The 25,008-nt window shown below is 42.3% G+C and overlaps 1 protein-coding gene across 9 annotated transcripts in view; it reads right to left on the bottom strand.

Annotated features, from left to right (window-relative positions):
- Positions 1 to 25,008, bottom strand: part of MECOM (MDS1 and EVI1 complex locus) — a 459,726-nt gene that overhangs the window by 239,284 nt on the left and 195,434 nt on the right. For all 9 annotated transcript variants that reach the window (XM_084639165.1, XM_084639161.1, XM_084639166.1 and 6 more), the window contains exon 2: positions 15,011 to 15,348. In XM_084639165.1, the coding sequence (XP_084495291.1) occupies positions 15,011 to 15,348 (338 nt within the window). The remainder of the gene's footprint in view (positions 1 to 15,010; positions 15,349 to 25,008) is intronic.

Raw genomic sequence — 25,008 nt, 5'->3', positions numbered from 1 at the left:
AATGATAAATGTCAGCCTTGTCTCCTCTGAATTGCATGTGTTCATGTTGATTACATTTTACCATATACTGACTGCACAAGAGAACTCCTCATTTGCTTCTGTTTAATGATGATATTTCTCTTTCTCCCAGCATACATTCTCCATCTCTTCTGTGCTTGTTGGGCCATCAAGGCACACCTTTGTTTCATTTAATATGCAATTTTCACCTCTGACCCAAGAAACTAGTCTTAGGCTTCCTGAACTTTATTGCCTGTTAATAGACTGCTGGCTCTCTTTTCTGTAGTAATAGAAATGGTGGAAAGATATTTAATTGAAAAGGACTCACAAAGCTAGAGTATGAAAGGCAAAGTCAGATTGTTTAAAAAAAATAATCCAGAAATAATATGTTTGAGAAGCTTTTGATAATCTTTACAAGTTTGTGCCCCTTTATACAAATAAGAAAGACATCACAGATTTAATTATCTACCTAAAGAACAATAGCATAATACTCTGAATGGTGCTAAATGATTGATCTGGTCATTCATCTTCTGCTTACAACTATCTATACATTTTGCTTCTTTCTAGTCATCAAAATGATGACATTAGCAACAGTGTCACAGAGTAGTCTTGGGTTTTCATAAAACACATACAGATGCTCTTTCCTGACCACTGTTTAGTGACACGTGGTTATAATTTTGTCTGTATTTCTTTGTCCTAGATTACTATTAGCTACATCTGTTCAATTAAAATAAAAAGCACAACACAGCTAGAGTCCAGTGGCCTTATATCAAAGGTAGCCTTTTAATGAAATAGAGAGATTTAATTTTTAACTGCTCTGATGAGTGAAAAATAGCTTTTTTTCCCTCTGGAAGTTGTCTGTTTTGTGAATAGTTAGGAAAAGACATTATTATAGCATAAGGGTATTTCTGTACATAAAAAGGCATTATTAAAAATGATTTACTGCCCTGTGTTATGAAACTTATAGGAAAAGTGTGATAATATATGAAACTTGTTTATTATGGACTTCATATAATTTTTGAATAATACTGCTTTTTCTTTTGACAAGTGCAATAAACTCAGCTGGTATAGACATACGTTGATTATCCCAAGTCAACTGTGCTGCTTAAAGAAACATGCCCAAACAATCAGCTTTTGACAACTGCATCTCCTGTTATTTACAATAGCCATCACAGTAATAACTCACCATTTCTATATTAATAAGGCAGTGAAATTTATTATGATGGTATTGAAAAGTTATTAAGTACTGCATCCCAAGTGACAAAGTACCACAGTACTGTCACTATCCAAAAGCAGTTGCCCATCCATCACCAAGCTTTCCAGATGGTCCTGCATCTTTATCGCTCCCAGGTTGGTGACATCACCTGTTCACCCACTCAAAATTGATGATGAAAGCAAACAGATCTATCTTACTTACATTTACCAAATCAATTTAATTTTACAGGCCGAGGCTTAGTGACATATTGACTGTTTTCCTTAATGGCATCTACTGTACTTAATGCAAGGAACTCATCTTTGAATACTGGCTTGCATAATGTGTCAGTTCATAATAAATTTTTGTGTAACATATTTACTTAAGGGGAAGAATTATGATTGCTTGTCAGTTCTTTTATTAAATGTAATGATCATTCTCTTTGTTTGTTTTTCTCCTCCTGATTCTGTCTTTCTAAACAGCCAAACTAATTGGGTCTGGTTGTCTTTTAAGGGGGCATCTGGCTTGGTCTTAAGGCCACTTTTCATCCAGTGTCAGAAATATGACAAATTAATTCCAGTCGCTGGAGTACTTTGTCCTTCCTTGGGCAAAATGCCACTGAAGTCAATTTACCTCAGTACTGTACATGTAGATGACCCAACTCATGGGAGAACTTATAAAATTGAAAATAAAGATATTTTAAGATTCCTCTTCTTCTTCCTAATTCTTCTTTGTAGAAGGTTAACAGTGGGATTTGATCAGAGGACAGGCAACCAGGTCACAAGTCCCGTTTGGTTCCCACAGCTCCCCCGTACTCCCCTCAGGAGTCAAAAGAGCCTCAGAACTCAACAGCTGGGGGGAAGGTACACATCTCCCTTGTCCTGTCTCCTCTCCATGTATGGATGCATAGTCCCATGCAGAGGACTTCAGAGGTGCAGAGAAGTGAAGGACAGCACCAAGAGGTGGATGACCTCATGCCCCGTGTGTGCAAGGACATATCAGAGCATGTCTATCACTTCAATATGAAGAGATGGGGAGAAATGATTGGTCCCTAAGTAAGAATCTTAAGATATGTCTACTTAGCAACTAGACACCCACGGTTGGCGGGTGCCAGCCGACTCAGGCTCACAGGGCTCAGGCTGCGAGACAGTTTCATTGCTCTGCGGGTTCCAGGCTAAGGCTGAAGCCCAAGCCCTGAGATCCTCCCACCTCACAGGATCCTAGAGCCTGGGCTCCAGCCCGAGCCCAGAAGTCTACACAGCAAAGAAACAGCCCCACCTCCCAAGTCCTACAAGCCCGAGTCAGCTGTCATGGGTCAGCTGTGGGTGTCTAACTGATGTGCAGAAACACACTTAGTATTTAACCCATTGAAGTCAAAGGTGAAGGTTGTCTTCCCATTTATAAACCTAGAAGACAGGGTTACTTTCTATGGAAATATGCTATTTAAAAAAAAATTTTTAGAGTAACTTTTATATTAAAGCTGTGAGCCAAATTCTGTAATCCTTAGTTCTTACTCCACTCAAGTCCATGAGTAGATAAAGCACTGCGACATTTGGTGCAATTACACTAACAGAGATCAGGAGCTCATCCTCCACTGATCTGTAAAACCATGCCATGGAACTTTTTTTGTTCATGTTAATTGTACCATCAATTAATGGTAGATGATAGAAGATAACAATATTGTGCTACTTCCCATCTTCTACCTAAATCAAATGGGCCAAAAGATTTAGCAGGATGAGCACCTTTTCTGAAGATACTTTTTATTTGCAAAGTAAATCCAATTAGAACTGAATTATTTATGGCATACCATTCCACATATGTATATAGGCATTTATGTTATGCTTATCACTGTACAAGTTGAGAAACTTATGCTCTTTTATCTATGTTCACATGATGTAGGCTCTACACAGAGAGAAGTCAGGGTGTCTGATGCTGGCAGTCATCCTTCTACCGACCCTCTTGATGCATGTAAATGGCATCATCTTTTAGAATGACATTTTGCTTATGAAGAATTTATCTAAGAACTTATAGCCATAAGTTAGTCATATCCTCACCACAGGACATGGATGCATAGAAAAGAAGGATTTAGACTGGCAGCATTGCCAAAAATAGAATCAATCACTTTTTTTCAGGCAACCACTCCTTTGTATCAGCATCTTCTTCTATCACAAGCCCCCTCCCACTTAATCAAAGCACTCAGCATGTACTATGGACTTGAGCCTTGGAGGTGCTGAGCAATCTGGCCCTAAATTTAGCAAAGCAGTTAAGCACGTGCTTAACTTTAACCATGTGAGTAGTCCTCTTGATGTTAAGCTGCTGCTTAAATGCCAAAGCACTCAACATCTTGCAGGACTGAGCTCTAAATGAGACAAACAAATATCTAAATAATGGAGAAAGGAAAACAAATCACTGGCATCTGTGGCTGCCAAAGATATGTTGTCTGCTCCTAGACACTGAAGGATAGAACTGAGGAGCTGTCATCTGAGAGAGAAGATTAGGCCCTATCACACCATCCTAGTGGGCAGAGCCTATCCCGTTACCAAAGTGGTTCCAATTTTTAAAACAACAGGATCACCAATAACCTGCTTCCTATTTTCCCCAAATGACAACATTGAAAAGAATACATAAGTCCTAAAAAGAAAAGGAGTACTTGTGGCACCTTAGAGACTAACCAATTTATTTGAGCATAAGCTTTTGTGAGCTACAGCTCACTTCATCGTACGCATACTGTGGAAAGTGTAGAAGATCTTTTTATACACACAAAGCATGAAAAAATACCTCCCCCCACCCCACTCTCCTGCTGGTAATAGCTTATCTAAAGTGATCACTCTCCTTACAATGTGTATGATAATCAAGTTGGGCCATTTCCAGCAAAAATCCAGGTTTTCTCCCCCCCCCCCCCACACACACACACAAACCCACTCTCCTGTTGGTAACAGCTTATCTAAAGTGACCACTCTCCTTACAATGTGTATGATAATCAAGGTGGGCCATTTCCAGCACAAATCCAAGGTTTAACAAGAACGTCGGGGGTGGGGGGGTTGTAGGAAAAACCAAGGGGAAATAGGTTACCTTGCATAATGACTTAGCCACTCCCAGTCTCTATTCAAGCCAAAGTTAATTGTATCCAATTTGCAAATGAATTCCAATTCAACAGTCTCTCGCTGGAGTCTGGATTTGAAGTTTTTTGTTGTAATATCGCAACTTTCATGTCTGTAATCGCGTGACCAGAGAGATTGAAGTGTTCTCCGACTGGTTTATGAATGTTATAATTCTTGACATCTGATTTGTGTCCATTTATTCTTTTACGTAGAGACTGTCCAGTTTGACCATGGCAGAGGGGCATTGCTGGCACATGATGGCATATATCACATTGGTGGATGTGCAGGTGAACGAGCCTCTGATAGTGTGGCTGATGTAATTAGGCCCTGTGATGGTGTCCCCTGAATAGGTTGTGGGCGCAGTTGGCAACGGGCTTTGTTGCAAGGATAGGTTCCTGGGTTAGTGATTCTGTTGTGTGGTGTGTGGTTGCTGGTGAGTATTTGCTTCAGGTTGGGGGGCTGTCTGTAGGCAAGGACTGGCCTGTCTCCCAAGATTTGTGAGAGTGTTGGGTCGTCCTTCAGCATAGGTTGTAGATCCTTAATAATGCGTTGGAGGGGTTTTAGTTGGGGGCTGAAGGTGACGGCTAGTGGCGTTCTGTTATTTTCTTTGTTAGGCCTGTCCTGTAGTAGGTGACTTCTGGGAACTCTTCTGGCTCTGTCAATCTGTTTCTTCACTTTCACAGGTGGGTATTGTAGTTGTAAGAACGCTTGATAGAGATCTTGTAGGTGTTTGTCTCTGTCTGAGGGGTTGGAGCAAATGCGGTTGTATCGCAGAGCTTGGCTGTAGACAATGGATCGTGTGGTGTGGTCTGGATGAAAGCTGGAGGCATGTAGGTAGGAATAGTGGTCAGTAGGTTTCCGGTATAGGGTGGTGTTTATGTGACCATCGTTTATTAGCACTGTAGTATTAGCACAATGGTCACATAAACACAAATCCAGACTCCAGCGAGAGACTGTTGAATTGGAATTCATTTGCAAATTGGATACAATTAATTTAGACTTGAAAAGAGACTGGGAGTGGCTAAGTCATTATGCAAGGTAACCTATTTCCCCTTGGTTTTTCCTACCCCCCCGCCCCCAGACGTTCTTGTTAAACCTTGGATTTGTGCTGGAAATGGCCCACCTTGATTATCATACACATTGTAAGGAGAGTGATCACTTTAGATAAGCTATTACCAGCGGGAGAGTGGGGTGGAAGGAGGTATTTTTTCATGCTTTGTGTGTATATAAAAAGATCTTCTACACTTTCCACAGTATGCATCCGATGAAGTGAGCTGTAGCTCACGAAAGCTTATGCTCAAATAAATTGGTTAGTCTCTAAGGTGCCACAAGTACTCCTTTTCTTTTTGCGAATACAGACTAACACGGCTGTTACTCTGAAACCTGTCATAAGTCCTAAGATCAGTGAGACCAACAGGAGATGCTGTACTTCACTCTCAACTCAGGTGGCCTAATATGGAGCTGCTCTATGTTACAGTTACGTAAAGCAGGGTCAGGATTTGACTTTAAGTTCGTGTGATGCTCAGGAAAAGCACCAGATACACAACAATGGAAAACTAAAAGTCAAGCAGAGAGCAGAAAGGAGCAGTACAAGATTCCTCACATACCCCATAACATCATCCCTTCTTTCTGGAGGACAATATCCAGAAATGAGGGAAGCTTTGTATCTTTTTTTTTATTATTGTAATGGATTGATAGGGCCATATTCTACTGGTGTAACGCTGAAGTAACTTCATTGACTTCAGTGGAGTTACTACAGGGTTTACACCAGTGTGAGGTCGGACTCTAATTCATAGAAACTGGACGGAGACTATCAGCTCAATTCACATCAACAACCAAAACATTTTCAGCTGACAATGATAGTCAACCGCCACCAACCTCAGCCAGATTTGATCATGTGACCTAGAGACAACTGTCCCTGTATCTAATTGCCAAACCCTTGAGTCACTCAGTTCCCCAAAATGTGTAATATTTTTAATTGTGCAAAAGTAATGGAAATACCATAGTCACACACAAATCACCTTTTCAGGTTCTTTTGTAAATTAAAGATATTTTTCATACCATTGGTTAATGCTGTACATTACTGTAACTAATCCCCACTCAACATTTTATACAAAGTTTCATGATTCTCATAACTCTCACTGGATCCTCTTCCAATCCAGATAGCATAAACTTTGTTTACATTTTGTAATGTCATGTTCTTATACCAGATTCAATACTGTTAAAATATATCTTTATGAAATCTCTTCAGACTCCAAGCCAATCACATTTGTCTCTAAGCCTCAATGCCATGAAAGAAGAGTATCTTCTGTTTTCTAAAGTCCTAAACTATTTTTTTTTATCTTCTGTAACGACTTTGATTTATTGGACTTTACTGCTCCTGTTTCTACCTTCCTAGAATAGAAATCAAGTTTTAGGATAAACAGCATCTAAAACCATTGTAGATAAATTATGTTCCCATGAACATGAATTTAAACTAACTATACCAGTCAGCTATCAGAACTGAATGTTGAACATGCTGCAGAAGATTCTTGTGGTAGACAAGAACATTTGTTTTAGTGAACTATTTAGAGGTTCATTTTATAGTGCTCTCCAAGTTGTTCTTCCTAGCAGGGCAGGAACCATGATGAAATTGCTAAATTTGTGTTTCCTTGCTTGTTTTTGTTTCAAACTTGTTTTTGTTTAAAACTGACAGCCCTTAAAGCCTTGTTTTCTTTGTTGATTAAGAAGCAGTCAATTTTCCCTTTTTAAACAATCACTGAGCTACAGCTGCTTTGCCCCAACAGACAACTGGGCTGCTGGCAAATACTAAAACCACAGTGACGAACTGCAAAAAAGCTTGATCTTTACCCTTGTCCAGTGACCCCTTGTTCGATTTGTACTTTAGCGAACCAATACCTGATTAGATAATGCTCAGTGCTAAACCCACAAAATGAGATCAAATTCTAATTTATGGCTTTTCATTTAAACTGGTATACAGCACTCTAATCATGACCCAACCACAATAACATCACAACAAATTATTTTTTACCCACAGCATAGTGTATATATATAATATACTCGAATATATAAATGGACACAGTGGGCATGATTTTGCATGATTTGCAGAGGCAAAACACCGTATTGATATCAGTGGGGAATTTTGCTAGCTGGAGCACTGTAGGAAGAGGTCCCATTAAATTCCTCGTGTGCTGCACAGCAATAGCAAATGGTTTTCGCATCAGCTGACTATCTGCAAACCTACTAGGGCAGGTCCTCCAGTTTTCCCTCCCCTGCACACCTCCACCAGCTAGTCCTAGAGATAATCAGAGATGGACTCAAGACACAAAACTTGGATCAAAGGTGAAAACGCTCCGAAGTTCAGAGGTGCTATGACTCTGCGTATTATTAAAAATAGCAGCCCTCTCCAAAATGTGGAACCAGATCCAACTTTAGATTTCAACCTGTGTCCCCATTCCAAAGTGTATGAGTGTTCTGTGCCCAGACCTGGAGTTTGTAGTTCAAGGTCATCGCACCTATCAATAATAAACAGTTGCAAAGAAGAAGCACATCTTGGAGATTTTTAAGTCAAAATGCACACTGCTATATCCCCATAACTTCATACAATACCAGGAACAGTGTTCAGAGTTTGTCCAAGAAATACTAACTCTTTTTCTCTTGACAAAAGATTCCTCCTTAATTCTTCACATACATTAGAGAAATGGTGTTTATTAGTATAACGTGATCATATTGTTTCACCGTAACCTCAAAAGAAGGAAAGTTTATGAAGGGAAAGAATAATTTAGCAAGAACAGTTGTTCTTGAAGTAATTGTAAAAGTATCAGTTCCTAAGAACAAAATAGGTACACAGACAGTAAGCAATGTGGAAGTCTTGTCATGTATGCGTAACCTTCTGCCAGGTGGAGTTGGCAGCAACAAGGGCCATGTTCAGTATCTAGGGGTTCCTCTGAACAATACAAACAGAACCAGTTTGAGCCCCCACCCAGTACTCTGGGAACACTTAGCTCCACTCCTGGGTGCTTCTAAGAGGCAATACTTCCACACTCACAAGCATTGAGTCTGTTCATAACAAAAGAGAATGCTTAGTGAAAGGGAACCAAACATTAATTTGGGAAAACACCACAGTCACGTGCAAAGCGTATGATCATAAGCAAACCTGACCTCACAGCGCAGTGGGTAGTGTTCTTTGCCTCAGTTTCCCACTTTGTAGTGGGAAAGTCTGATGAACGACTGTCCATTTAGCACATCACTCCCTTCTCTCTCTGCTGCACCCCACTCACGCTTGGCTGCCCTTGATTAGTGAAGACCCAGAGTTCAGAGATGCATTCACGGGGTTCGCCTTCCACCCCGGGGAGGGAGAGGCCTCGAGCAATACCTCTGCAGCTGGCTCACCGCTGGCTCCTGTCCTCTGCCGCTGCTGCTCCTCTGCCACCGCTGGCCACTGTCTCTCTGCCGCTGTTAGTGCTGCTGCTTGCTGCTCCTGCGACATCACGTTCTGAGGTTCCACCACTTAACCCAGCTCTTAGTGATTTCAGCAGGTAGTGGGGAACTGCACAGCCAGTTTAGTGTTCTCTGTATTCACTGTCCTCACACAGGGCCTTAAGCTTAGCTCCTAGACCAGCTCAGCAGTGATGTCAGCTCTAGTAATTACGAACCACAAACAAGGACTCTCAATTGAGCCTAATCAGCTCTCTCATTAAGGCTATGTCTACACTACTGCGGTAAGTCGCCCTACGCTACACAACTCCAGCTACATGAATAACCTAGCTGGAGTCAACGTATCTTAGGTCAAGTTACCACAGAGTCTACACCATGAGGAGAAATGGGAGAAATTGTCCCGTCGACTTACCTTACTCTTCTTATAAGTACAGAGGTCAACTGGAGAGTGATCTGCAGTCGATTTGGTGGGTCTTTACTAGACCTACTAAATGGACCATCAGTGGATCGATCTCAGAGCATCGATCCCCGCTGTAGTATAGACCTGCCCTAAGGTAGATCAAACAGTGTCTATGACTCCTTAGGCACAGTCCACACCACCAGGTAAGAACACCTGCCCCCACCCACTCTCATCTCCACTGGGATTTGGCATCCCTGCCCTCTGCTTAGCAAGTGAGGTTCACTTTAGGGTGCCCCCCTCATAAGCATAGTTCTACTCCCCTTTACTCAGACAATAAGGATAACAACATTTCATTACCCGGCATTCAAATACTAGAGTGATTTGTAACCCAAAACCAGCCAAAACTGATCATTGTGGCAAAGCAGCTCCATCTGCTGCACACCTAGGCAAAGTCACCATGTCTATACAAACATAGTCTGCTCATGAAGTCTTTTTCCCAGCTTATCACTAGATGTGAGGGGACAGCTCATTCAGACCCTGCTTACATCTGTTTCCCAGGCATATTTCCTGTGCGATTCCAAAGGAGAAGTTGAATACATTGCATAGCTGCATGTGGGAAGGTAGCTTGGACATGGTGAAACATCATTTTTTGCCTATGAAACCAATGATCACTTATTCACAGCACTTATAATTGGGCTTCCTCCAGCAAAAAGAGTAGTAGTAACAATCATACACCACCATCCTGCAATAGCAAAAGGATGATACTCCATTTTCCCTTGATCTCACACAACATGCCCTTTCTTACTTCTTCATTTCACACTGACTAGCCAAATATTTTATAATCAAAAAGAAAGAAGACGACAATGGCAGCAGCAAGATCGATGCACTACGCAGCACAAGTTCCTTGGGAATTATTGTGGGGTAGCAGATAAAAATATCCACTTTCTGTAAAGTGACTAAAATCTGCAATTATCTTGCACAGTCATCAGGCTCAACCTTGCTTCCACTGAAAACAAAGACAAAACTACCACTTAACTTAAGTGATGGCAAGGATTGAGCTCAATACACCTACCCAGTAAGTAATACACACTATAATACCTGATTGGATGCGAGAACTACAGGAGGAGATGGTTAATCTGAGGAACATCCGTGCATATGAAGAATTCATTAAAAATATGTATATGGAGACCTCCTAAGTTGAGGAAGCAATCCAGCTAGGGAGGACTGTTGTAGCAGCACCAGGAAAGGAGGACAGGGCTCCTCCACAGGGAGGAAGCTTGCTGCTGGTTACTACTTTGACAGGGTAACAAGCCTTGTGGATGGAGGGAAGCAGTAGATATATCTCAGCTTTAGTAAGGTTTTTGAAACGGTCTCATATGACTTTCTCAGAAACAAACTGAAGAAATATTGTCTAGAGCAGTGGTTCTCAAAGCTAGTCCGCTGCTTGTTCAGGGAAAGCCCCTGGCGTGCCGGACCGGTTTGTTTACCTGCCGTGTCCGCAGGTTCAGCTGATCGCGGCTCCCATTGGCCACAGTTCGCTGCTCCAGGCCAATGGGGGCTGCAGGAAAGGTGGCCAGCAAGTCCCTTGGCCTGCGCCACTTTCCGCAGCCCCCACTGGCTTGGAGCAACGAACTGTGGCCAGTGGGAGCCGCGATCGGCCGAACCTGAGGACACGGCAGGTAGACAAACCGGTCCGGCGCACCAGGGGCTTTCCCTGAACAAACAGCGGACCGGCTTTGAGAACCACAGGTCTAGAGGAACCTACTATAAGATGGGTGCACAACTGGTTGGAAATGCATACTCAGAGAGTAGTTAACCATGGTTCTCAATCAAGCTGGAAGAGTATATTGAGTGGGATCCTGCAGGGATCTGTCCTGGGTCCAGTTCTCATCAATAAATTATTTGGATAATGCCATAGAGAGTACACTTATAAAGTTTGTGAAAATATCTAACTGGGAGGGTTTGCAAGTGCTTTGGAGGACAGAATTTGAATTCAAAATTATCTTGACTGGACAAATGGTCTAAAGTAAATAGGATGAAATTCAATAAGACAAATGCAAAGTACTACACTTCTCAAGGAATAATCCATTATACAAATACAAAAATGACTGCCTAGGAAGGAGTACTGCGGGAAAGGATCTGGGGGTTATAATGGACCACAAACTAAATATGAGTCAACAGAATAATACTGTTGCAGAAAAAGAAAATATCATTCCAGGATGCATTAGCAGGACTGTTGTACACAAGACACGAGAAAGAATTCTTCCACTCTACTCAGCACTAATAAGGCTTCAGCTGGAGTATTGTGTCCAGTTCTGGGCACCATACTTTGGGAAAGATGTCAACAAATTGGAGAAAGTCCAGAGGAGAGCAACAAAAATGATTAAAGATCTAGAAAACATGACCGATGAGGAAAGATTGACAACCCTCGGTTTGTTTAGTCTGGAAAAGAGAAGACTGAGGGGGGACATGATAACAATCTTCAAGTATGTAAAAAGGTTGTTAGAAAGAGGAGGGTGATAAATTGTTCTCCTTAACCACTGAGGACAGGACAAGAAGTAATGGACTTAAATAGCAGCAAGAGAGATTTAGGTTAGCCATTAGGAAAAACTTCCTAACTGTAAGGGCAGTTAAGCTCTGGAACAAATTCCCTAGCGATGTTGTGGAATCTTCATCATTAAAGGTTTTTAAGAACAGGTTAGACAAACACCTGTCAGGGATGGTCTAGATAATACTCAGTACTACTTCAGTCAGGGGGCTGGACTACCTGACTTATCAAGGTCCCTTCCAGGTCTACATTTCTATGATTCTATTACACAGGGGTGTCCAATTAGCTAGGTGGCAAGAAAAGTCTACATTCAACAGGTTGTAGATAGATATAACCAAATGGCACTTTTCTCCCCATTCTCCCTGCTCTGTCACTGTCCTCCCTTTGTCACTCTCTACAATGTCTATCTCCCTCTTACACTAGCAACATGTTTTCTACGGCTCCCAACATAAAGAGAACAGGAGCCAAGATACACCTGCTGTCTTAACCCTGACAAGGCTGTGATGTCTCTGAAAGACTATATTTGTTCTGTGTTTGAAGTCAATGAGAGTGATACCAGTGTCTTCCACAGAAGTGAGTTGGGCCCATTAATTAGAGTATGGAGGGCCTAGTGTTAGTCTTCCAGCAATGATCTTAATTTGACCTTTTAACATGCCAGTAACCAATCTGGATACACATTTACACCAGAGCAAACACAGGTTTATCCAGAATGAAAAAATAAGTTAGACTGATGCACGCTGTCTGCAAGCCTGTTTTGTTTTGTTTGCATTTGGTATTAACTAAGCTTTAGAAAAAACCCTCTCAAAACTCAAAACAAAAATGGCCAATTTTTCCTATTGGAGTGAGTAATACAGATGCGGTATTAGTCTAGACTTTGAGTATCCTGGATTTGGTTGGTTTATTTTATAAACTGTAAAGTTACCTATTGCCAGGTTTTCCCCCCTCAATTTGTCATAAATACACTTATTTTACAGGCTGGAAGCAATACGGTATTCTGTTGTTCACCTGTTTCTAGCCTCCTCTATGATTGCAAAGCATTTGTAGGTGGATGATCAATTTCCAATTTATTGCTAATTTTACGTGGGTTTCACTGAATACCTTTGAGCGGTTTAGATTTGATTGGGAAAACTGAAGAACACTTTTTTTTTTCAGCTTTCCCAAATAAATACTCTCATTCAAGTGTGTTGGAAGGGCTTCAGAATAATTCACCTTTCGAGCTTCCAATTTCTTCTTCTTCTTCTTCTTCTTCTTCGTTGTTCTGACAAAAAGGTTTTGAAATTAAAAGAAACCTGAGGCACTAAAAACTAGAGTATTCGTGCCTATATTTAAAGGTAAAACCAAAAGGCCACATCTTTAACTGGTGTCACTCAGCAGCAGTGTGTCCTTAATTAAATCAGAAGCAAACTCTTGTGTTCATGGAGCTGTGCTGCTTTACATCACCTGAGGATCTGGTCCAAAATGTATTTGTTTTGACTGGTGTTCAACTCACATTTCAGATGGTGTGACAGCAATTTTTTTTAAACTTCCGTTATCAATCCATGCTTCATTGTGGTGTGGCTATTAGACAGCGTTTATGACTTCCTGGTGCCTTGTTCAAAGAATAAAGATTTCTCACCAGTAACTATATTGCATCAGGGTCTGTTAGTTTTATAGAGTTCTGCCAAGTCTATAATTTCTCTTGAAACTTTTCTGTCATATTGTCACAGGTCTCACATGTGTTTAAACAACTGGATGGAAAGTTTGCAAAGAACTCACCGAATATTTACTGATGGTTAAAAGCAAACCAAACATTTATGATCCACCATGTGTTTTGAGAGCTATACTCCAAAGTACAACTCCAATTATTTGATCTCTGAGTAAGTAAAACTCCGAGTACATCAAAGGCCCACCATATTCCTGAGAGCAATGCAAACTAAGCATTTCTCCCCTACTTATCAAAAAATCTGTCATCTCAATGAAAAACAAAAATGGAAAATTGGGATTGTCCTATATTTTTACTTCACATCTTTCAAACTATGAATAAAAAGTTTCATGCAAGAACGATTTTTATGTCACATCAGACCAATGCTGAGAAAAACACCTGATTTTTTTAAGACTTGAATTTTTATCTGAGCCACAAAAACACAAAATGTGTAGTGTTGGATCAGTTGATTGGTCCAGGTAGTCTGAATAGTATGCCTCCAGGTAACCACACATAATGCTTTGGATCTAAGCAGAATAAAAAACATAACACGCCTAGACAATTGTGCAATGTTGTACTTAGCAAAGGAGAGGTGCCTGGAGTGGGGGTGGATTCCCTTTCGATTGCTCAAAGGGATCAGATTCAAAGGAGAAAGTTATTAACGGCCAGCTTGTGACTGGTCATTAAAAGTATGTCTACACTGCAATTAGACACCCATGGTTGGCCCATGACAGCTGACTCGGGTTCACAGCTTGAACTAAGGGGCTAACTGTGATGGAGACATTCAGGCGGGGTTCCAGCCAAGCCTGAACATCTTCCCTAAGAGGGCACACAAGGGGTCGGGAGGGTACATGGAGTCATGAACAGAGCCCCTCATACTGCCCAGAGTGCAAGGGCTAACTACCCCAAAAGGAGAAGAAAGGAGCTAGAGCCATGGCCCCGCCACCCATAAAACCCAGCAGTGCTGACCAGTCACAGGGAGGAGCACACACTTCCCTCCTTCAGTCTGTGGAGCTATGATGCATCCTGTAGGGCTCTGGAAGGCCTCCAGGAGGAGCAATGCCACCTCTAATGTGGGGCTGTGCTTATGAGGCTGAAGACCCAATCCTACTCCTATCAAAATTAATGGTAAAGAACCCATTGACTTCAATGGAAGTAGAATCAAGGCCTTAGGCTTCCAACTCTGAAAACCATCATGTCTTGCAGCTATAGTTTACCAAATAATGATGCCTCTAGGCCATTCTAAATCAGTGATTCTGGTGACTAAAAGAAACTTCCACATTTTTTCAAATGAGTTCCATAAATTTCAGCGGCAGACCTCTCTCCTAGTCCCATGTTATATTTCAGAGCTTCATGAAAACAAAACATAATTGCCACATAAAAGTTCAGATAAGTGACTGCCTCCTCTTCCTACCATAGAAGAGAGACAGGATTTGATGTTTAGGTGTGATGGTGGCGATTCCCTGTATGTTTTTATATGAGCATGTATACTTTTATTTTCTTCCATAAAATGTCAAAAGACTCAATCTAGCAGTTCTTATGCATGCAAAATAACCATTAACTTCAACAGCATATCCTCTTACTCTAAAAATGCATCTGAGTTTGTAAACTTTGACAACAGTTGAACAGAACAAAAGAATTTAAAGTTTCTTACCTCCCAACCATAACTGCGATCTTTCAGATTTGCCTGCTGCTCTCCCACATATGGCCCAAATTTTTCACCTACTTCAATCTTCCTTTTGGTCCATATTCCTAATCCTGCTCCAGGAACATTTGACTCTCGGAGCTCAAACTCTGAAGGAATGGGAATGTTATCGGGAATGTATATGGGAGCCTTGTAAGGAGACCCCTCCTTTGGTGTGAATGCTTCGCTGGATGTTGCTGGAGAAGATGGCTCTTGGACACTGAGGGACAGTTTACTAGCCTCTCCGTCAGCCTCTGACATTTCCTCCAAAGGAACTTCAGGGAAGCTTTCATATAAACATTCATCACCTGAAAATGAATCCAAATGTTAGGAACTGTATTAAGCAAATGTGCTGAAGGGTTTTATACTTTAAACCCTTTTAACTTGTACATTAAGCAGAAAAGGCAGTTTGCTTGTTCTACAGCACCTTCATCAATGGCTCATACTGCAGTAGAGTTTCATCCTAAGAGGTGCTGCGCAATCTCTCTGTTGTGGAACTGTGTATGTTCAGCACCACTCAGAACCAGGCCAGAGGGCTCTTACCATCCAAAGTAGTTTGCACACTTGTACACGAGCACTGTCACCAGTGACTGAATTACATACACAGGTATATAATAAGCAAACCCAGTTGCCCAATATGGCGTGCATATAGCACCTTAAACAATTTCCTCTTTGAAATTACTATTGAAAACTGGCAATTACAAATCACAAATGAAATCCCAGCCAAATGAAAATTGGGAAGGTTTTACTGGACTTTGTTTCACTAAGGGGACAATGGCTTAAATTCAATCTAAAATATGGAGAGAGAAAAATGTGGTGGCCTCAGATTAGTCTTTAGAAGGAAAGCTGTCCACCACGCAACTGTTGGACAGATCCTCAGCTGATGTAAATCAATCTAGCACCAATGACCTTAATGGAATTACAGCAAATTACACCTGCCAAGGATCTGGCCCAAAAAGTCACTACACAGGGGGCATGATTCAGCACAGCTCACATCATAATATTCAAGTAGTCCTTCCCCATGTCCAAAAAGTCAATTTTTCTTCCAAGAAAATTATTTAGGTCCTAGTTCAACAGGGCACTTAAGTACAGGGGGAACTTTAAGCACATGTTTTAGCACGGTCACACATTGAATGTTTTTCCACTGATAAAATGTCATCTGTCATGCCTTTATTACATATTACCTAACAATTTTATGTCTGCATTTTCAAGATTCTGCCACTTCTGACAACAAACATTGGGGCATAACAAATCATTTTAATACATCACCCCTGGCATGTACCAGATACTTCATCTGCAAGCAATATATTCACAGCCCTGAATTGTTTTTCTTCTTCTAATATGGAACTAACTGTGGCCACACAGACATCATAAGGAAGTTCAGCTACCCATTTCCCTATGCTTTGATTTGACAAATTTCATCTGAGCTCTAAATAATTGGACCCCCAATATCAACTAGTTTGTTTATCACTTTTCCTAAGGACTGTCCTTCAGAGGAGTGTAAAATCCCCTGATTAATTCAATCACTGGGATGATAGACAAATGCATAGAAGGATTTTTCACCGTTGTTTCTGTTTCAAAAGTCCTTTCTCTGAGAGCTCAGGTTGAGTGGAGTTCAGCAGGAATGGCTTGATCCTGAAGGCTGCTAAGGACTGATGAAAGAGTTGCTGAGAGGAAAAGTACTAGCATTCAACTCTAGCTGTTTGCTTAGCATCTGCACAAAGGCTGCTGATGGCTTTATACTACTCCCACTGATGTTCATGGCAAAACTCCCATGGATCAGGCCTATGACATCCTGCGCTGAGTAGAGAGGAAGATAGGCCATGAGAGGGACAGGAATTAAGGTGTGGTCAGAGTGCAATGGTTAACTTCAGTCCTGTGCATTAAAATGACCTGCCTACCAGTCACATTTGATGATATTTCTGTTGCATCTTCAAGTGCCACTTTGCCTAAGCATGCGGAAAAGCTGAGTTTAGGAGAAAGCAAGAGCAGAGGTGGTTATGAACCACAGTCACAGAAACGTCTCCAAAGTTCCCATGAAGCTGTGTCACTCAGAGTGCTGCTCAATGATCCATGGCATCTGCACATGGCTTATGAGCTATGGCAAGGATTTTCAAAGAGGCCTGAGGGAGTTAGGCAACCAAATCCCCTGAATTTCCCTAAGATACGGATACCTAACTCCCTTGGGGCTCCTCTGTCAGTTTGTTGCTCCCCCACTTCACAGTTAAATACTACATTCCTACCCCTCATGCTCCCTCCTCAAACCGACCCACTCTGCTTTCCTCCACACCAGTTCCCACCTTCAATCTGAGTATCCCAAAACTCCTTCCTTCTACAGCACATAGGAGCAGTTCACGCAATTCACTCTACATAAATGAACTCAACATCCTTCATTCCATCCTTCCCAACTTTTGGCCCTGTTACAAAGCACCCTGTCTAGTCACTCCATAAATGGCTCAGCACTGCTCTCACACAGGTCCCAACCACACCCCTGAAAGACAGAGCCTTTAAACCCTAGCAAGTATTGCACTGCAGATGTGCCATACTCAACTTCTCTCCTCCAGAGTGTGTTTGCTGCACTCCAGTTAAATTTCTCTTTCAGTCTCAAAAAAGGCTAAAACCATTCATACCTCTGGTCAAACTGATCTACAGCCTTAAATGTATGGAGCCAGATCCTCAGCTGCTGTCCATTGGCCAATGGAGATATACTAATGGTACAATTCCATTTTTATTCTGCTCTGGTCACACCTGTAACCCCCTTCAGTGTCCAGCAATTGCACCCAATGCATAATTTAAAACAAGTTGATTTTACATTTTAAATCCCGTGGTGATGAATTGCACATGTGTGCCCTTCTGCCTAAAAGCAGTGTCTGAACTGAATGCCAGGGCATCATTCTGCTTACAAGGGCAATACAGTCTAAGAAAAATATAAAAACAAACACTTAAAAAACCAAAAAGCTGAATTATACCTTCCAGACATTTGAAAACCATTTTTAAAAAATCACTTAGATCAGTGCTCCATTTACACCAGCTGAGGGCCTGGCCCAGAGTGTCAGAAAATGTGGGGCCTCATTCTGCTCAAACTTAAACCAATGTAAATCAGAAGTTATTTCACTGATATAAAACTGCTGTGAGATCAGAATTAGGCCCCAGGGTCTGTGCTTCCAAGTACAATTGTCTATATAAATAGCCAACCACTCACACATATAGTGCTGCAATTTGGAATTTCAAGCAGGACTCCTTAAGATCAAATAACTCTCCCCATTAGAAATGGGATGAAGTCACTGAGACCTCTGATAGGGAAATAGAAAAGATTAGGTAATACAGAAGACATTTCCCGCCATCAAATTCCTTGCTGCTGTTTTGCAATAAAAACATGAAAAAAGCTTCAAAGGAAACCCTGTAGGAAAGGTTAATTGCTACTAAAAGACCAGGGTGGACACCAGTGTTTGCACTTTCTGCTCCAACTTGCATGCCATCAGGAAACAGTACATGTGGCTGCAGGCTGGGGATGTGCCTGATGAAGCCAGGAGACATCCATGTGCCAAAGTTGACACCACAGCCTTAACCTCTCTGGGACCTGGGAGAGTAACCTGGGGTTACTTTAAACAGCATGCTGGGCTTCTGTGTGGAACAGGGAGGAGGGGCTGGATTTCCTTCCACTTGGACATATGTTTAGTAGTTTAGCACGCTCTTCCCTTCCAAGGGCAATTAAATAATGGGATATAGCATGTGTAAGAGCCAGGGAAGCTGATGCAGCTACAGCTACTTTGCCTTCAGCTGCAGCAGCTGGTGAGTCGAATGCTCGGGGTGCACAAGGCAGAGGCAGGAGTGCAGTCAGCAATGCAGTGCAAGGACATTGCGTGGAGCTGTGCCCAGGATGGCAGTGGTTAAAAAAAAAGAAGCGGGTCAACCATCCTAAACTAAACTCCATATTCTCCAAATGAGAAATGGGTAAAATCCATTGACCCTTGACTACACTATTGGCTGTGCCTTTCTATGGCTTGAATGTCACCTGATCATATGCAGATGACAAACAGGCATAGTGGTGCATTACATGCATTAATACTAGGGATGGGCCAAACCAAAGCTCAGGGTACAAAAACACTGAAGGGATCAAAATCTGGATCCTGATCTTGATGTTCCAACTCATTTCTAATTAATAAAGTCAAGCAAATATCACTGTTTTTCTTTCTCCTTTTCTCAGTCTATGGGACCTTTCTCACTTCAGCCCGTTTCTGCTGTGGGATGCATACACACAAAGCTCCCACTGACCTCCACAGTTACTAGCACACAACTCACACTCTGATCTTGGAGGCCCGCTTGTCACACATCAGAAGTTTGGAGTTCTGCTTGTATTTTTGAACATGTGTGACAGGAGCCTTTAATACATTGTCATTTTATTAAGGTCTTCTTGGGTACAACTAAGGATAAGCGATTTAGTCATCTCCCTGAGAAAAGCCAGGATGGGCCTGGATGGGCCATGGAAGAATATTTTCAAATGGCACTCCAAGGATATAGACTGGGAACTCTGATGTGACCAGAGTCTTTCCATATTTGTTTGACCCAACATTTCTGTCCAGCTCAGGCAATACTACAGTAATTATTTGTAAGTGTATCTGAAACAAAGCAGGCATTTCCTATACAAATGGGACACCTTTATCTAAATTGCTGTTTAAACAGGTATTTAAGAAAGGACTGTCACAGGCAGGAACTGGTTGATTACAAAACACATTAGTTTAGCTCTAGAGTGGAGGTGGTCAGGAAAAGTTGCAAATTAGCAGTTGGCAACCTGGGAGTTTCAGGAGCTGTGTTAGGCCACATATGAGCCAAGTGGGAGGCATCAGACAGCCTCTGTGCCCAATGAGATATAGTTTAGCGGTAGTCTCCTCTATGTCTTTTAGTGGAAAGTCAGATAAAGATCCTTGCCTTTAGGAACAGTCCTCTGGATGTGAGGGTCCGGGCTGATATCTTCAGACATGAAAGAGCCACTGACCAAGAACTACATTATTCCATATGAAAATATTATCAGCACACATACTGAAAGTGGTTTATGCCACTCATTATCCACAGAACTGTTCAGCAGAACTGGATATAATCCTTGTTATTTATTAACAACTGTATTGTGGCCTCAAGCTTTTAACCAGGAATCAGGACCCCATTGTGCTAGGCACTGTACATACACAACAAACAGATAGTCCCTGCCCCGAAGAGTTTACAGTCTGAGTAGAATGTAGACATGCAGTGTTGTATCTGTGTTGGTCCCAGGATATTAGAGAGAAAAGGTGGGTGAGGTAATATCTTTTATTGGACCAACTTCTGTTGGTGACCTGAAGAAGAGCTCTGTGTAAGCCTGAAAGCTTGCCTCTCCCACCCACAGAAGCCGGTCCAATAAAAGATATTACCTCACCCACTTTGTCTCTCTAGAATGCAGATAATAATTCCCAGTTAGTTGGAGTTCACAAAAATGGGATATTACCACTGATTAGATTATTGACTGTTATTTGTGACTAAATTGTGATTGCAGTTCCAATTTTGCATTCTAAGACATAGTTCGTGGTTATCGCTGTCTGGGTTTTTTCTTTATTTTAAGCAGGGTCACCTCTGAGTACTAACAAGCCATTGTTAATGGAACCGTATTTTAGGTCCCCGTGTGTAGCCGGCTTAATTCACTTATGCACATAAACTGGAAGTCACTGATTGTTTATTATATATAAACATAGGTTGGTGGCCCTTTGCAGAGGTACTGGGCCTGATTCTGATTTCACATACGCTGCTGTAAGTCAACAGTAAGTTCATGGCCTTCCACGGAGGTATACCATTGTAAATCGGGTATAATTATGAGAACAATCCGGCTCATACTTCTGTTTTGTCTTTAAAATGACACCATAAATTTTACAATCACCGAAATATTTCCTTCCTAGTGTTACAAATAACATCTAAGGCTGTTCTGTTTGAAAATACGTTTCTCTATTTTTTTTCAGTTTATTTCTTTTGTACATCTGACAACACTTTCTGTCCAGGCATGCTCACTGTTTCACTAAAGTTGCCCCTGATGTTTGCATAGGTCTGTCACTCCACAACAAGAGAAAAGAAAACATTTTAAAAATAGGAAGTGTAGTTGTAAAACCACAAACACTGTCAGCAGGAATAAGGGGCACATGTTATATTTGAAGCTACTTTTAAATCATGACCTAAGAATGACCTTGAGCAGATCACTGCGGACTACGTGGCTCTGGGAAGAAGGATAAAGGAGTTGGAGGCGCAAGTGGTGTTCTCGTCCATCCTCCCCATGGAAGGAAAAGGCCTGGGTAGGGACCGTCGAATCGTGGAAGTCAACGAATGGCTACGCAGGTGGTGTCGGAGAGAAGGCTTTGGATTCTTTGACCATGGGATGGTGTTCCATGAAGGAGGAGTGCTGGACAGAGACGGGCTCCATCTTACGAAGAGAGGGAAGAGCATCTTTGCCAGCAGGCTGGCTAACCTAGTGAGGAGGGCTTTAAACTAGGTTCACCGGAGGAAGGAGACCAAAGCCCTGAGGTAAGTGGGAAAGCGGGATACCGGGAGGAAGCTCAGGCAGGAATGTCTGTGAGGGGAGGGCTCCTGCCTCATACTGAGAATGGGGGGCGATCAACAGGTTATCTCAAGTGCTTATATACAAATGCACAAAGCCTTGGAAACAAGCAGGGAGAACTGGAGGTCCTGGTGATGTCAAGGAACTATGATGTGATTGGAATAACAGAGACTTGGTGGGATAACTCACATGACTGGAGTACTGTCATGGATGGTTATAAACTGTTCAGGAAGGACAGGCAGGGCAGAAAAGGTGGGGGAGTAGCACTGTATGTAAGGGAGCAGTATGACTGCTCAGAGCTCCGGTACGAAACTGTAGAAAAACCTGAGTGTCTCTGGATTAAGTTTAGAAGTGTGTGCAACAAGAGTGATGTAGTGGTGGGAGTCTGCTATAGACCACCGGACCAGGGGGATGAGGTAGATGAGGCTTTCTTCCAGCAGCTCACGGAAGCTACTAGATCGCATGCCCTGATTCTCATGGGTGACTTTAATTTTCCTGATATCTGCTGGGAGAGCAATACAGCGGTGCATAGACAATCCAGGAAGTTTTTGGAAAGCGTAGGGGACAATTTCCTGGTGCAAGTGCTAGAGGAGCCAACTGGGGGGGGGTGCTTTTCTTGACCTGCTGCTCACAAACCGGGTAGAATTAGTGGGGGAAGCAAAAGTGGATGGGAATCTGGGAGGCAGTGACCATGAGTTGGTTGAGTTCAGGATCCTGACACAGGGAAGAAAGGTAAGCAGCAGGATACGGACCCTGGACTTCAGGAAAGCAGACTTCGACTCCCTCAGGGAACGGATGGCCAGGATCCCCTGGGGGACTAACTTGAAGGGGAAAGGAGTCCAGGAGAGCTGGCTGTATTTCAAGGAATCCCTGTTGAGGTTACAGGGACAAACCATCCCGATGTGTCGAAAGAATAGTAAATATGGCAGGCGACCAGCTTGGCTTAATGGTGAAATCCTAGAGGATCCTAAACATAAAAAAGAAGCTTACAAGAAGTGTAAGGTTGGACATATGACCAGGGAAGAGTATAAAAATATTGCTCGGGCATGTAGGAATGTTATCAGGAGGGCCAAATCGCACCTGGAGCTGCAGCTAGCCAGAGATGTCAAGAGTAACAAGAAGGGTTTCTTCAGGTATGTTGGCAACAAGAAGAAAGCCAAGGAATGTGTGGGCCCCTTACTGAATGAGGGAGGCAACCTAGTGACAGAGGATGTGGAAAAAGCTAATGTACTCAATGCTTTTTTTGCCTCTGTCTTCACTAACAAGGTCAGCTCCCAGACTGCTGCGCTGGGCATCACAAAATGGGGAAGAGATGGCCAGCCCTCTGTGGAGATAGAGGTGGTTAGGGACTATTTAGAAAAGCTGGACGTGCACAAGTCCATGGGGCCGGACGAGTTGCATCCGAGAGTGCTGAAGGAATTGGCGGCTGTGATTGCAGAGCCATTGGCCATTATCTTTGAAAACTCGTGGCGAACGGGGGAAGTCCCGGATGACTGGAAAAAGGCTAATGTAGTGCCAATCTTTAAAAAAGGGAAGAAGGAGGATCCTGGGAACTACAGGCCAGTCAGCCTCACCTCAGTCCCTGGAAAAATCATGGAGCAGGTCCTCAAAGAATCAATCCTGATGCACTTGCATGAGAGGAAAGTGATCAGGAACAGCCAGCATGGATTCACCAAGGGAAGGTCATGCCTGACTAATCTAATCACCTTTTATGATGAGATTACTGGTTCTGTGGATGAAAGGAAAGCAGTGGATGTATTGTTTCTTGACTTTAGCAAAGCTTTTGACACGGTCTCCCACAGTATTCTTGTCAGCAAGTTAAGGAAGTATGGGCTGGATGAATGCACTATAAGGTGGGTAGAAAGCTGGCTAGATTGTCGGGCTCAACGGGTAGTGATCAATGGCTCCATGTCTAGTTGGCAGCCGGTATCAAGTGGAGTGCCCCAAGGGTCGGTCCTGGGGCCGGTTTTGTTCAATATCTTCATAAATGATCTGGAGGATGGTGTGGATTGCACTCTCAGCAAATTTGCGGATGATACTAAACTGGGAGGAGTGGTAGATACGCTGGAGGGGAGGGATAGGATACAGAAGGACCTAGACAAATTGGAGGATTGGGCCAAAAGAAATCTGATGGGGTTCAATAAGGATAAGTGCAGGGTCCTACACTTAGGATGGAAGAATCCAATGCACCGCTACAGACTAGGGACCAAATGGCTAGGCAGCAGTTCTGCGGAAAAGGACCTAGGGGTGACAGTGGACGAGAAGCTGGATATGAGTCAGCAGTGTGCCCTTGTTGCCAAGAAGGCCAATGGCATTTTGGGATGTATAAGTAGGGGCATAGCGAGCAAATCGAGGGACGTGATCGTTCCCCTCTATTCGACATTGGTGAGGCCTCATCTGGAGTACTGTGTCCAGTTTTGGTCCCCACACTACAAGAAGGATGTGGATAAATTGGAGAGAGTCCAGCGAAGGGCAACAAAAATGATTAGGGGTCTAGAACACATGACTTATGAGGAGAGGCTGAGGGAGCTGGGATTGTTTAGCCTGCAGAAGAGAAGAATGAGGGGGGATTTGATAGCTGCTTTCAACTACCTGAAAGGGGGTTCCAAAGAGGATGGCTCTAGACTGTTCTCAATGGTAGCAGATGACAGAACGAGGAGTAATGATCTCAAGTTGCAGTGGGGGAGGTTTAGATTGGATATTAGGAAAAACTTTTTCACTAAGAGGGTGGTGAAACACTGGAATGCGTTACCTAGGGAGGTGGTAGAATCTCCTTCCTTAGAGGTTTTTAAGGTCAGGCTTGACAAAGTCCTGGCTGGGATGATTTAACTGGGAATTGGTCCTGCTTCGAGCAGGGGGTTGGACTAGATGACCTTCAGGGGTCCCTTCCAACCCTGATATTCTATGATTCTATGATCATAGTTTAATCTGAATTGGTGAAAGAAAAAACTATTTTTCCATAGTCTTCAAATATATTGCTGTTTTATATATATATATATATATATTTGTATTATTTGACCCTAACACAAATGTAAAAAGCAAATGAAGTACTGAATATTTTCTAAGGGCCTGGTTCTGCATTCCTTACCAATATTGAGTGGTATTTATGTGAATAGTACTAAGAAATTCTATGAAACTATTTGCATGTGTAAGTGCTACTCAGGATGAATAAGGGGTGCAGAATTGGAGCCTAACCTTCTATTAGATAGAGTTTGTTATATATTGTCACATGTTAGGCCACAGGGGCAGATTCTGATCTCAGTTACACTGATATAAATCCAGAACAATTACTTTAGACTTACCATCAATTTATAAATTAGGCCAATGTCTGCCCTGTTGTTAACTGAAGTCCAGAGAATTTCTTCAGATTGGCATTAATGTAACAAAGAAAACA

Source organism: Lepidochelys olivacea, assembly GCF_965140295.1.
Source record: "Lepidochelys olivacea isolate rLepOli2 genome assembly, chromosome: 9".
Lineage (NCBI taxonomy): Eukaryota > Metazoa > Chordata > Testudines > Cheloniidae > Lepidochelys > Lepidochelys olivacea.
This window is presented reverse-complemented; position numbering and strand designations above follow the sequence as displayed.